The 14,093-nt window shown below is 39.8% G+C and overlaps 1 protein-coding gene across 1 annotated transcript in view; it reads left to right on the top strand.

Moving 5' to 3' along the window:
* The window catches only part of GUCY2C (guanylate cyclase 2C), a 45,683-nt gene that overhangs the window by 20,728 nt on the left and 10,862 nt on the right, over positions 1–14,093 (top strand). The window contains exons 11-18 of the mRNA XM_086610121.1: positions 668–749; positions 3,097–3,202; positions 3,750–3,812; positions 4,402–4,473; positions 5,425–5,529; positions 6,781–6,867; positions 10,244–10,376; positions 12,202–12,339. Coding sequence (XP_086466247.1) covers positions 668–749; positions 3,097–3,202; positions 3,750–3,812; positions 4,402–4,473; positions 5,425–5,529; positions 6,781–6,867; positions 10,244–10,376; positions 12,202–12,339 — 786 coding nt within the window. The remainder of the gene's footprint in view (positions 1–667; positions 750–3,096; positions 3,203–3,749; positions 3,813–4,401; positions 4,474–5,424; positions 5,530–6,780; positions 6,868–10,243; positions 10,377–12,201; positions 12,340–14,093) is intronic.

The following is a 14,093-nucleotide window of genomic DNA, read 5'->3' as shown; positions in this document are numbered from 1 at the left end:
AAAAACCATAGGGACAAAATCTTTGTTCCCCAGTTCAGAGAAAGCCTTATCCAAATAAGTCAATGAAGAGCCCATTCTACATTAAGCCCTGGGTACACTGGGGGAAAACAATGTTTCCTGCCTTCCAGTGACTCTCATTTCAAATGGTCAACTGCTTACCCTATCTACATCCTTATCCCACAGAGAGTTGTACCCAAGGTTTGCCTCTACCATCCACTCTTAAGAAGTTACTGAAAGGAGAAATTTGGCTGCTTCATTTTTCAAAATGTGGTTACTAAGGAAAGTCAGCTTTATTCCTGGACTATCCTAGTTTCTTTTTAAAGAGGAGAACACCTGGTAACTCTGCAGCTGAACCGATGTGAGATCTAGTGCTGTTAAATTCACTTCCTACCTGGGTGTCCCTACAGAGCGCCCATGCCTCAGGTGGGGATGCAAGACTGCCCTGCTCCAGGTCATGCTTCATCCAGCAGCGAACGAGGCAGGCAAGTGTCATCTCTAGGCAGTGCTGGACCTTGCCAAAGCCTCTCAATTTGGATGTGACCAAAGAATATCCGTGCTCAGCTACTGTGACATGTACATGTGTGGGTGAGGGTCATTTCTTAAATGTAATATTGTTTTTCAGTGTCCTCTGTCAAGTTGTTTATTTTTCAATTTTTCTTTCCTGCAGGCCCACACATCTTGACCATTGCTGTCTTTACACTCGCAGGAATTGTGATTCTGGTTCTGATCATCTCTTTACTGATTCTAAGGTACCAACCCCTTTGTCCCTCTGTTTGTCCTTGAACAATTTTCCTCCTGGGGCAATGCCTTTGATCTCTCCTTGAAGAGCCATTCATTAGCTTCCTTACATACCTAGGTGGTTGTCCTAGGTTTGAACTCTTTAGCATACGCCAAGTACTGTTTGTATCTATAGCATTATTATGTCAGGTTAATAATCAAGGGAGAAGATGCAGCAAGGCTCAGAGTTTTTGCATTTGCTAAAGAGCTCCAATTCCCATATATACACAGAAACATATGTGTCTTCAGACTTTTTCCACTTACTTGGGGTGCACTTGTGTTTCTTTATTAGTGGCATAAAAGTTCTGACAGTTCAATCTAGTAGGAGGTATTTGTCTGGAGCCACTGTAGGAATCAAAACACTGTGAGGTTTTGGTGTTTTCATTGCATGGATCCCTCTCGTCTTTCATTTTCCTCCGATTCAGTCCAACTTTTCGCATACCAACTTTTCTAACAGCTAGAATTTTGTTAAGTATAACACATATCTTTGTCATGATGGAAACACATTTATAACACATAAGCTTTATCATGATGGAAAAAGGAGAAATAGAAATCAATTATGTCTCCTTTTGCTGTAAGAAATGCCACCCCGTTTCCAAATTATATGGTTTTCTCTCGTATTTATAAAATACCTGTGCCTTACCTGTGCATCTGTTTTCAGTAGCTCAGCACCCCTCTTTGCTGCATATCAGAGAACTTCAGAAAAAGTGAGAAAATCAGGTCTTAAGAAAACTTGATTAGAAACAGATACTAGCCAGGCTCTCTTATTTTGAGTGGATCAATCTGTCTTGCTAGCTAAAGCTTTTCATGAGGGAAAAATCAAATATTAAGGTATACCACTCTAACACACCCAGCTGTACTCAAGAAATGGAAGAGCTAATCATTGCCACATGTAAGCACTAACATATAAACAGATAGGTAAAGTTTGCAGTGACTACAAAAATCGCCAAAGTTTTGTCTGGAGACAGTTTGGACTTGTTGTAAAAGGTTATGTACTCTTCCATACTTGCAGATGCATAAAATCTAAAGATTCTGTTTAGATGATTAGACTATTATTGTATACATATCACTGTAATATTTCCAAGCATCAAATATAGAAGAGATTCCTGAGGATTTTTTAGAATAAAGCTTGCTCTTTTAGTGTTGAAGTAATAACAGACTTCTCAAATATAAATGTTACCAAAGATTGTCCCCTTACAAGCAAAGGAGAAGAGAGACTCAGCTATGAAAATGAACAAAATGCCTCTTTATTCCTTCTTTATTTCCCAAATTTCTAGGATGCTTGAATTGCCCCACACCTCCCTGTGTAGTTCTGACTGCTACGTAAAAAGGCAAAGTCCTGAAAAATGCGAACTAAATAATAGACTTAGTAGACTTTCATTCAGTTTGATACGTACTTATTCACCAGTACCAGTTTGAATTGCAGTGCATCCTGATAATAAAACACAGCTTACAAGATTGAACTGAGAAAAACACCACAATTATTGGTCTCCCTGTTCTTATACATGTGTGAGTTCAAATATGTTGGAAAAGGGAATACTTGTGTTATTAGTCAGTACCATGGGTTCTCCCATTTAGAGCATTTGCCAGCAGTTATCAGGGTGTTGGGAGTTCCCTGCAGACTCTCCAGTCAGTCCTGTGTCTTTTTAATAGAGGAAGGACATGCATGGGTAAGTGAGTAGTTTGATGAGTGCTAGTCTTCTTGCAGCTTTTCTCTAAGAGAAGACAGTGCCTGCTCTGAAGTTCCGCAGGGCGGACAGCAGTTTCCTTTTCCCTGTTCCAAGGGGTCTTCCCTCATTGTCACAAAATGTGCAGAATGCAAAGGAAATGAACAAAAAGGCATTTCATCTCAATGCTGTTGTTATCTCCTCTCCTGGCATTGTATTCACAGCAGTTCTTACCATTCAGCATTGACACCAGGACTTCCCTTGGCTTGCATTTGTTTGTGGGACCTCCCTTCAGAGTACATTCAATAACACAGAGGAAAAGACTATATAAAATCTAGACAGCTCTTTATGATTTAAATTGTTCTGACCTCTCTTGAGACCCTGGCAATTGCCTAGCAGTTGTTCTGCTAAATTTGTTCTATTCTTCTATTACGTCTATGGAATGGAATTCAGGCTTTCCCAAAGCTAGAGGAATTAGAGCAGCCTCAAACTAGAAAACTGTACAAGCGTCACAGGGCTTGTGCTCAAGCCTTGCTCATCTGACACTCCATCTTAGTGTAACCCTGACACTGATACTTCCCCTGTCCAAATCTCCTGTTGTGGGTTTTGGTTCACTGGGAGGATATACTGAATGAGTTCGCTCGTTTTGCAGGAAGTACAGGAGAGATAATGAGCGTCGGTGGAAGAAATGGTCCCATATACCGCCTGAGGAAATCTTGCCTCTGGAGACCAGTGAGACAAGTCATATTAGTTTGAAGGTAAGAAGCAGGATGTCTGAAGCTGAGTCTTAGATTCTGTCTTCTAAAGACCACTGATGCTGTGATGTTGGCATGTTCCAATGACAATGCAGGCTACAGCTCTGGTAGAAGTGGGATCTGTTAGAATTATTTCTTTCTCAATTTTTTTTTAACCCTCACTTGCTGTATTGAAGAAAACAGAGATTATTCCCCATCTATCGCTCCCTAATAGAATATATCTGTTTCCTAACAGTAAAGCTCATTTTGTGATGGGGGAACAGACTGGGTATTGATTTTCAGTCTCTTCCACACCATCACTGTTATAAATTATTTCTCTGTGCTTCATTATGCCTCTGTAACGCCCAAGAGCATGAAAGCAGTAGGTGGAGGCCCTGGCAGCCATGGGAGTGGCATGGATGTCCAACACTTTCTGTGGCATGTAGTGGCACTCCCTAGAGAGAGAGGCTTATGGTTCTCTGTGGCACGCACTGACATTGCTCATATCTCTGGACCTGCCAAGTCGAGAGTAGGTTATAATTGCAAGTTAATTATTCTTCTTTGTTCTCAGATCGATGAAGATAAGAGACGTGACACCACCCAGAGACTGCGCCAGGGCAAATATGACAAGAAGGTAATCTGACTGCAGTGTCCATGCTCCCTTCCTCGGCTTAGGAGGCCTCGTCCTGGGAGATCATTCCTCTCTAGAAGCAATTCCACTTCTCCCAACCTTGCAAAATGGCTTGCTCTTACGGAAGGAATAAGCCATTTATTCCCTATCAGGTGCTTTGCATTTTGCTTACTGATGGGAGGCAAAATATTAGAGTCCATGAACTCCTAGCCTAGTCCAGAAGCGCAGAAGCAGAAACAGAGGGACCAGAAATCTGATAGATTTTGATACCAAGGAGATTAATGCGTTAATGGAGGACAGGCCATTCATATGGCAATTCTTGTACACTCAGTAGAACTATCTGCCTGACTGAGATATATTCATGTTGAGTTAAAATTTGCATCATTGACAGTTCTAAATAGTTCCTATCTACTGGTAAATATTTTGAAGGAAATATAACTCCGTTACTTGTTACCTGATGAACAGAAACTCCAACAGTGAAGGAGTAGGCAGGTGTTTGTGAAGTATTTGTATGGATGTTTCCTGGAAAGGAAGTTGCATTGCTATTGTACTAAACCTATGATTTTTTTTCCACTGTTATTTTTTTCTTCAGGTGGTGATCCTAAAGGATCTCAAAAATAATGATGGTAATTTCTCAGAAAAGCAAAAAATAGAACTGAACAAGGTAACTGTTGTGCGTAGCAACTGGACACTTCAGGGTGGGATGGAGCTTATGAGTGAAGTCATTACTTTTCACTGTCAACTCCAACAGCCATATGCGTGCACATGTTTGTGAGGTGGACGGGTAATTAGTTCCTCAAAGGATATTGTTTGATGAGCTTTCTCCTTGTGTGTGTGATCTCATCACCGGTTCAGACTCTGAATTGTATGTCAGTGAAGCCAAGGATGAGTGAAGTAATGCATGTTCTGTCATATGGCCTTGCTAAATACATTTTTATAGCTGATGCCAAAAGGTAATGTGCTCTTTTTGCACATATCATGCTAATTCATTAGTAGCAGAATGTTGTAGTTAAATCTTATTATTGAATGCCAACTGCAGCTCTTTAAATATAAGTAACACTCTGCTGACTTGTGCATACAGACTCTTCCAACATAAGAGATTAATTTGGCTGCAGTATTGCATCTTTTTTGAATGAAGAGTTTTCCTTTTTACAAAGCACAGCTATACTACAAATTCAATAAGCTCTAAAAATACCTCAAAGTAAACTACAGTTGTCTATATAAATGGACAAAGTCCGTAAAATCGTGCAACATCATTAAATTTTTATTACTTGCCCATTTACTGACTGATTCACAACATTCTGTCACTCATAATGGCTATTCTGGTCAGCTGGGAGGTTTAAGCAGAGAGGCAGTAATGGAGACTATAGTCAGCTCTGGAATTAACTTGCAGTATCCAATAGCAGCCCCTCTTAGCTTCCTAATTCAGAAGGCTCTGGAAGGACAAATGTCTTCAAGTACGTCACTCAGTGCCTTAGTATACACTGGTTTATAGGAAACTCATACATCTTATCAGGGCCCGATATAAAAAGCCACGTCACACAAGTATCCTTGACCTATGTTTCTGTACTGACAATGTTTGCTTTTAAAAACAGATGCAATGTCTCTGCTCTAGCTCCTACAGATTGATTATTACAACCTGACCAAGTTCTACGGCACTGTGAAGATAGACACCATGATCTTTGGGGTGATTGAGTACTGTGAAAGAGGTTCTCTGCGGGTAAAGAATTTTGCGGGTCTCCTTCCACTCCCAAATTATCAAATTTCGAAGTAAGAAAAAAAATCCCCACCTTTGTGTCTCTGGCCCTCATGCAGCAGCCATGGACTGAGCAAGTGGTGGCAGGTTTCTGACTCTGAATTCCCTCTCCCTTGCTTGGTTCTCTCCAGCCTTCCCAAGGTGCTGCTGCAGCTGCCATCAGTTTGATGGTTCTCGGCAGCCAAAGGATGAGGTGAGGTGCAAGCAAGGAAAAGTACAGGCAAAGCTCTGCCCAGGCAACAGCAACAGCCAGTATTTGCATTGTGTCCCCTATGGGGAGCATATTAGGATACAACTTTTTTTTCATTTTCCAAGCTGTAGCTGTTGTCTCTGCTGATGCCCTGTGATGTCAGCTGTGCTGACTCCACAGTGGCCCGGAGTGTGAAAGGATAGAGAAAATAATATATTCCATATTAATAAGGGAACAACAGTTTGAGGCTGGAATATAGCAAATCCAGTGCTGTAAGGGACATCATTTCTTTTTATAAAAAGAAACGGTAAATTGATGCCTGGCAAAAGTTATGGAAAGACTTACCATTTATCACTACCAATATTATTTCAGTGTTAATCATTATGTAATGGTGGCATCAGCTCTTCTGCGGGCACACATTGTCTCTGCTTCTGAGTTCATACAAAGACTCTCATCAGTAGCAGTGGTCTCTGGAACAAACTCACAGCAAGGCAGCAAAATAACAGCTCTATCTCTAGTTCTTTTCTTGTAAACTGGCATACTTATGGAGGTTTACTTTTAGCAACGGAAATCATAGTGACTGAAAGAACTGTAAATGGCAGGCACTTTAAGACAAAAGAACAGACGGCTTTGAACTTATAAGGCCATGAGTAAATTGGTAGGAAATTGACTACGAGCACAAACCACAGAAATTCCTTTCCCTTCCTCTTGAACACCTTGCCCATTTCTGTCTCAGCTATTTTGCTTTATTAAAGACTCAGCTTTAAAAGCAAATTCACTGTTTATCTTGAATTAAACAAAAACGTCTTCTCTGGAGTCCTCAATTTTCTAGCTCTGTGTAAACCTAAAGTATATTTCATATTCCCTGTTTTCTGCATCAACTCCTGCTCTAGTGCATGTACTCTACAAAAAAATGAAGGGCTACCTGTTTCAGTCACTGGTTGAAAGGCTGTGTGATTTAGATACTGATATCTCATCTTCTCCTTTTGCCCTGATGCAATTTAGAACCACTCTTCTCTTCACAGGATGTTTTAAATGATAAAATTTCCTACCCCGACGGCACATTCATGGACTGGGAATTTAAAATCTCCGTCATGTACGACATTGCCAAGGTAAGCAGGCTGCTGACAGTGCAATGTTAATCAACCTGTCCTGTCTTGCAAAATGAATCCTCTGGAGAAGAGCAGGTCTCCAGGTCTTCTCCTTTCCTTGCTAGAAGATGTATGCCTTTCCAATCTTTCCTCCTCTGGGATTAGGTGTATGAGGCAGGAGGAGCCAATGGCTCTCAAACTGTAGAGGAAAATGGGAGCCAGAGCTGGCTTTGGGCTGTTTATAAAGAAACAAATAAAGTATGTCCCAAAGAAATGTGACCCAAAGATCAGAGGGTTACAATCTGTTGACCAGTGGCTCTGATCAGTAGGGCCTGTGCAGTCACAAGACCTGCAAGACACACTGCTCTCTGGCCTAAGGTAAGGCATTTAAAGGAAAACTGTGGTTTTTCAAAATGATGGAATTATTCCAATTTGTATCCAGAGACAGAATAAACTTTTCTAAATAAACTGTTTATTTTGCATCCTGATTTTCTCACTCTAGTACTAGAGTGAGAAGCTAGAAACCAGAGCTCTCCATTTCAGGCAGTTCGAGAGGGAAGAAATTCTTCCTGTACAGAAAACAAGACTGTTTTTCAGTAGCTTTCAACAGATGTTTACATTTTAGCTCCTTGTGGTAGCAAGACATAAGATGAACAGTAAAAGAAATTATATTCTACATTAGAAACTTGTACCTGTTTAGCTGGTAGTTAAGGAACCTGTATAATTCACAGATATAATAATTCATTATACATCTGCAGGTAATACAGAGAATTATCTCTGCCTTCTTGCTAGTGCTCGACTGCTCTCCTCTTCCCATTGCTGGTTTGCAGTTGGACAGTCCTCCCATTTCCCTGCATGCATCAGTTCAGATTTGGTCTCCACGATGAATGACTCCACTGTGTCTGTTCTAAAGAGATATTGAAAATCTTGCTCTTTATTAAAGCCCCTTAATCTCAATTGTCACGGTTTGTTGGCCTTGTTAATGACTTTCAAGTTCAGTTAACGTTCGGCAGTAATTTTAATTTTAAATAGCAGCAGTGGAGTTTCCCTTCCTCCTTATAGCATATCAAAAAACATGGTCTTTTTTAACCCTTTGCAGTTCACCTTTAGATGTTTCCTAAGAAAATAGGGATTATTACCGACTCTGTTTATGAGAGGGACAGAGAAATCCCAGTGCCTCTGCAGGAAGCAACCAAATGCCCAATGACTTCACAACTAGTCATTCACTGCACCATTGGTAATGGGGATGGGACATAAAGTCTGAGGACAGGCGGTGCACCGCATCTGTTCTGTGGAATGGCTCCTCAGCATTATTAGCAATGTTAATAGAGATGGTTCACAAAATCTTCCTGGAAACTTGTATGTACCTAGGAATATCAGGAAACTTACTGTCATTTGGATGATTTTCCAGCCTCTCCTATTCCTTGACCTGATGCTGTGGTGGAGCCTCTGGGACCTAGACATTTCCATGAACTTCTTGTATCGCTTTTCCCAAACCATGACTTCCCAATCTCCAGGCACCCTGTCTATTTTTACTTGAATGGCTTCTTGCTGTACATAAGTCACTTCATAGCCCTACATCTCCAGTTCCTCTCATCTCAGCATTTGACCTTTTCAAGCCCAGCCCCAGCTCTCCAGGCTGTTAGAATCCCTATGACCAGCTCCTGCAGTTCCTGCAGTTGAACATGCTGAAACTGATTAGGAATTCTGCTGTAGGAATGAGTATATTTCCTGGCTGATGAAAACAGGTGCTGGAAGCAGGCACAGCTGGAGGAAATAGGACCAAAAGCAGGCAAAACATCCTGGATAGTGTCATCAGGGCTGCATGATAAAAGCTGCTTAATCAAGAAATGTGCTTCTTGGATATAGCATGCACACAGTCTCTGTAAATTTTGGCATGGTCTAGATAGGTCCAGGATAACCAGTTCAACAACATTCTCCAGGGATTGCATCTCTCGTAGGCTGCTTGTGTCTCAGACATACAACTACTGTGACCAAAACTCAGCTCATGTCTCAGTGATCTCTTGTAGTATTTGCTGGTCCTTTCCCAAATACGTGTATCAAAAGAGAGAAAACCCAGCATGTCATACAGTGTACTCATGACCACACAAGCTATGTAACCCTGATTAGAGTCTATCTACCAGTCATCATACAAGAGGATGAGCTATACATGTAGGAGTCTAAGTGGAAGACCATTCAGAGAAGAAACTACACAAATATGACAAACTCATTCTGGCTTCCACAGAATATAGATTGTGCTTCATATGCTGAGCTACAGAAAAGAGGACTATAGGAAGAAAAACAACCATCAGTAGGCTATAAGTAGGTGTGAGTTTAAGTAGATCAGAAGCGAGAGAAGAAACAGAATAAATAATAGCAAGAGGGTACAAATTAGCATACCTACGCCCTTCTTTGGTTTACACCCACTTACTAATGTTCTTTTCCTGCTGTGCCTCAGTGCTGGCCCCTTCTCATGTATTGCACTGTATTTGAGTGTCTTTTACACAAAATGAGATAAATTCAGAGGTGATGAGTAAAAAGGGGCGAACTACACACCTTTATATGCCTGTGCGTGTAGTGAGTCAAGAGTCTGAATCTCAGGAAATATAGCTGAAACTGCATTGGCCAGTCTTCATGGTGTCCACTTCTCAGTTTAGCTCATGGATAGCTGGTTTTTATTGACTAGTACAGAGAAAACCATAGTCAGTCAGGTCAAAAGAGACCTTTGTGATTGTCTAGTTCCATCCCCTGCCTTATAAAAGCCTTAGTACATCATCTAACACTCTTTGCATTGAGGCCTCTTTAGCCCTCTGCTTTGCAAGAGGAGGATCTGCTGCAATGTTTCTGAATGAAGTCTCTAGTGTATGGTAATTTTCAAAGATGATACAGACATAAAGAGCAATTCCTCTCACACCTATAGTGTCCACTGGATGAACATGTAGTTAGAAGCACTTTTTTTTTGTGTGACATTCCAACAAATCTGTATGAAATTTACCAAAAAAGCATTTATTGCAAGTGAAATCAAAACTTCTGTGGGAGGAAATAAATTTCCGTAATTGCTTAACTGTGTTCTAATCTTATCAAAACCCAGGATGCTATGTCAGATTTCAGTTAACTAAGAGGAAGGATGGTCTTCCATGACATGATCCTTCTAATGATCTATCTCCTCATTTCTTAACGTGGACTGTTCCTGTCATCTTGGAAAGTCTTCTCTGTAAAATAATATTTGTTTCTCTCCATGACAGGGAATTGTGATTTATGTGCATCACTGCTCATGAAGGCCATTTAATTTCTTGAACAGATATTACACTACAACTTCACATTCTTGTTGAGTCTGGTAACAGCTGAGCGTCTCACATGTAGTCTTGCTTTCTTCCTCATTTATTATCAACCACAGGGGATGTCTTACCTGCACTCAAGCAAAACTGAAGTCCATGGTCGACTCAAATCCACTAACTGTGTAGTAGACAATCGTATGGTAGTGAAGATCACTGATTTTGGCTGTAATTCAATTCTGCCTCCAAGGAAAGGTAAGAACAGTACCCAATTGGACTCTTCTTCATGGTTTTCAGCCTAATGGAATATTATTATATTTATAGTCCAGTAGGGCCTAACTAAATCTTGTACACAGGACAAAACATAAAACATGGTTTTATTTCATGTAGCAGTCATCATACAAACGATATCCGAAAACACTGTCTGAACTTAAATAGCACAAAGAAGAAGAATTATCAGCAGGTAGAGAAAGAAATTAGGCAGTGTAGGTGAGAAGGAAAGGAAAGATGAATTTTCAGCTTATAGTTTAGAAAACAAAGATTTCACATGTGGCTGAGATGCAAAAAACATTTTCAGCATCCAAGGCCTTCATACAAACAGCTCTCTTCAGCAGTAATGCTGAACTTGGGTGAAGAAAAAAAGGAGTTAAGTACCACATGATCTTGTCATTGATGAAATGCACATGTCACCACAGTGCTCTGATTTAAGTTAAACATTAACACTCATGATTCTGATCATCCTTAAAAAAAATCTGTGATGATATGCAATGATAATGTTTTTCATTTCTTAGGTAGGAATCTAGCAATATGTATTCAATCTCACTGGAATAATTTTAAGAGCTTTTCTTTGTATTCATTTCATATTCATAGGACATTTCTGTAAGATAGAGCACTCCTTTCTACTCCTCTTTTCCTTCTTACTTGACCTTGAGTGAAAAGATGAGCCCATCTAAAATTACGTCATCTGAATCTGTATAGTAGAGCTTGGAGTAAAATAAGCAGAGCACTGTGACATAACTGTTGTATATGATATGAGAAGAAAATATGGTTGCAACTTGGTTGAGAGAGAATGTTTACATTCAGACCCAAACATGCTCAAGAGTAGCAATGAGAACATAGAAAAACAGTAAGAAAAGTGCACTGAATATAAATGGTCTATTCATTCTTCATTTTACAAGTATCATATTTAAATTTATATTATTATTATATTGTAATGTATTTCTCTTCTTTCATTGCTCATAAGATAAATCGTTTGACAAGTAGCCTCAAAATTTCTGGCTACTAGATTTCTTTCCTTGAAGAAAACTTACTGTTTCACAGGAGATCTACAGATTCATTGTGGCTGAATGTTGCAGCCTGATATAATAACACTGTCTTCAGGGTCACCATGTTCAGATCACTGTTATGATATATCACCAGAATGTCATAACAAACTGTCATACCATGGCAGAATTCTGGTTTTGAGGTACAATGGTGCTTGTTGCACTAGAAATACAGATGAATAATTTCTGTAGAAAGTAAGTGGTTATGAGCAGGTGATGTTATGTCAGTTTCAAAAGCACTTAGCAATTATTTCAATGGATTCATGATATCAAGGGTGCCGGGAAATATTACAGTCTTATCTGATATCTTGTATAACAAACTTCATGCATCTAGCTCAGTAATTTATGGCTCAGCTTTTTTTTATAGCACTGGCATTCCTTGGTCTTATACAGATGCATAGGCTATATCTAAGAAGCCCATGAAAGGTAGCTAAGAAAAGCAAGTTCATTGCCAATAACATTACTTTTCTGGAGGTGTGAGGGTCTGCATCTACAGTGGAAAATAGTAGGGTCAGAATATCCCAGACAATTGAAAACTACTGCATCAGAGGTTTTTCTAACCTATATTGATGTCAGCTTCTCAAGAAAAAATGCTAAAGTAGGAAATAAACAATACTAGTGGGCTCTGGGTTTGATATGGAAAGAGTAAAAGGAAATATCACTATAGCCAATGGATGCTCAGAGAAGGATCACCCTTTTTCAATTACTTCTCTCCCTTCCTGCTTTACCTCAACCCTCATTGTCATCTGGATCTTCAGACCTGTGGACAGCTCCTGAACATCTCCGTCATGCTGATGTATCTCAGAAGGGTGATGTGTACAGCTACGGGATCATTGCCCAAGAAATCATCCTACGCAGGGAGACCTTCTACACTGGACGCTGCCGGGACAGCAAAGGTAAATCCACAATTTTTTCCTCCATTGTAGCCTTCTGGGATGGTGTAGCTGTAACTGGCCCATTCTTCACATTTTGTGAAAGGCATTGGATCTCATAGCTGCTTGAACTGCTGCTTCTTTCACTGTGTGTTTGAAGGATCTCAGTGTAGGGGCAAGTGTTCATATTCTTTCTGAAAATAAAGTTTGCATTGAGTTTTCTTGCCCTTTCTCCTCCCTCCTCACTTTGACCACAGCATTACAGAAGTTAACGTTATACAACGCTGTCCAGGCTCATTTTAACATTTAAAGGCCACAAAGGTTTTTCTATTGAGTTGTGCACAACATATAATAATTCACTCATATTTGGCATTGTAAATCAGCAATGTCAACACAGAACAACAAAAACTCAGCAGCATAACACAAGAACAGCTGGCATTTAAAAACTGGGAATTCAGACTTTATTCAAGCCTGTCAACATTAACTTTGGTCATTTAACTTCTGTCAGAAAAAGCTTCTCCTCCTGTAGTGCATCCATTAAATCCCATTTCATGCATTTGTTTTTTGATTGGCTAACAGCCCAGTCAATCCCAGTTCCCAGAATCCAGGTATTATTATATATCAGAACTGACATAAAAGCATGTGTGGGTTTGGGATTTTCCTAGTGATGGTTACCAACAACAAGTTTAGACGTTGCCTTTGCCTCTGAGTCATTCTGATAGATCCACCTCGCATATGTTAAAACATCTAGAGCAGCAGCTGGACAGCCTAATAGCTCTTTTCCTGAGTTACATTTGAAAATAACTTCTGGGGCAAGTTTATCATCCTACGTTATTGCAAATCCATGTTCATACTTGGGCAAACACAGAATTTCACACCATTAACTCTTTAATATAAGTGTAGACCTAAAAGAGATTAGAAATGCTTGTTTCCCTTCAAGCAAACTTTTCACGACTCCATGCTTAAGATAAAGTCATGAAAATAAAAGCCCATCTATTCCTTTTTCTTGGGAAGAGGCAAGCACAATCCTCATGAATGAAAGGATTTCACAAATATCTCCGAAATAGATGGAGAAAGGAGGGAGCAATGTTCTTGCTTGTTCATTTTGACTTGCAAAGCAAATCCATAGCAAATTACATTGTTTTAACTGTTTGTTCAGCAGTTACAGTCTTTCTGTGTTATGTTAATGGTTATTAAGTGTAGACTCACAGTGGTTTTGGGCTCTTCTGAGATGTGGTGGCATCCTCAATGCTCTTTGTTTGACCTTAGCTGCCATAGTCACAGTCTGGTTCCTTGTTTTAACTTTGATCTGTTTCTTAACACTGCATTTTAAGTTTTCCGTTCAGTAAGGAGATGACTTCCTCCCTAAAGCTTTTTCCTTAAAAGTATTATTAGAGGTCTAAGATACATATTGCAGATCTAATGGCTTCTGGTATTATTCTTGGTTTTTGATTATGCAATTTGAGTAAATGTGTTCAGCCTAGTTTCAGTAGTTCATCAAATTTCATGTATCAGAAAGGAATGAGTGTTGTTATATATTGCTGAACTGGCTTCTCATTTAAATACCTGGATTCATTCAGTAGCCAAGATGAGGCAGCAAGAGGGTGGACCATACTTATTCAAACACCTTTGAATTTTGTTTGTGGCATCAGGTAACTTTGGAAGAGAGTAGCTCAATCTTGGGGTGACCATTAATACACGAATATCTAAGATGAAAAGAGGGAGAAAAATACCAAATTTGAGTCTGTGGTAGTGAGAAAGACAATGTTCATATTGCA

Source organism: Tauraco erythrolophus, chromosome 4 (genome assembly GCF_009769465.1).
Source record: "Tauraco erythrolophus isolate bTauEry1 chromosome 4, bTauEry1.pri, whole genome shotgun sequence".
Taxonomy (NCBI): Eukaryota; Metazoa; Chordata; class Aves; order Musophagiformes; family Musophagidae; genus Tauraco; species Tauraco erythrolophus.
Note: the sequence above shows the minus strand (reverse complement) of the source record. Positions and strands in the feature narration are given on the sequence as shown.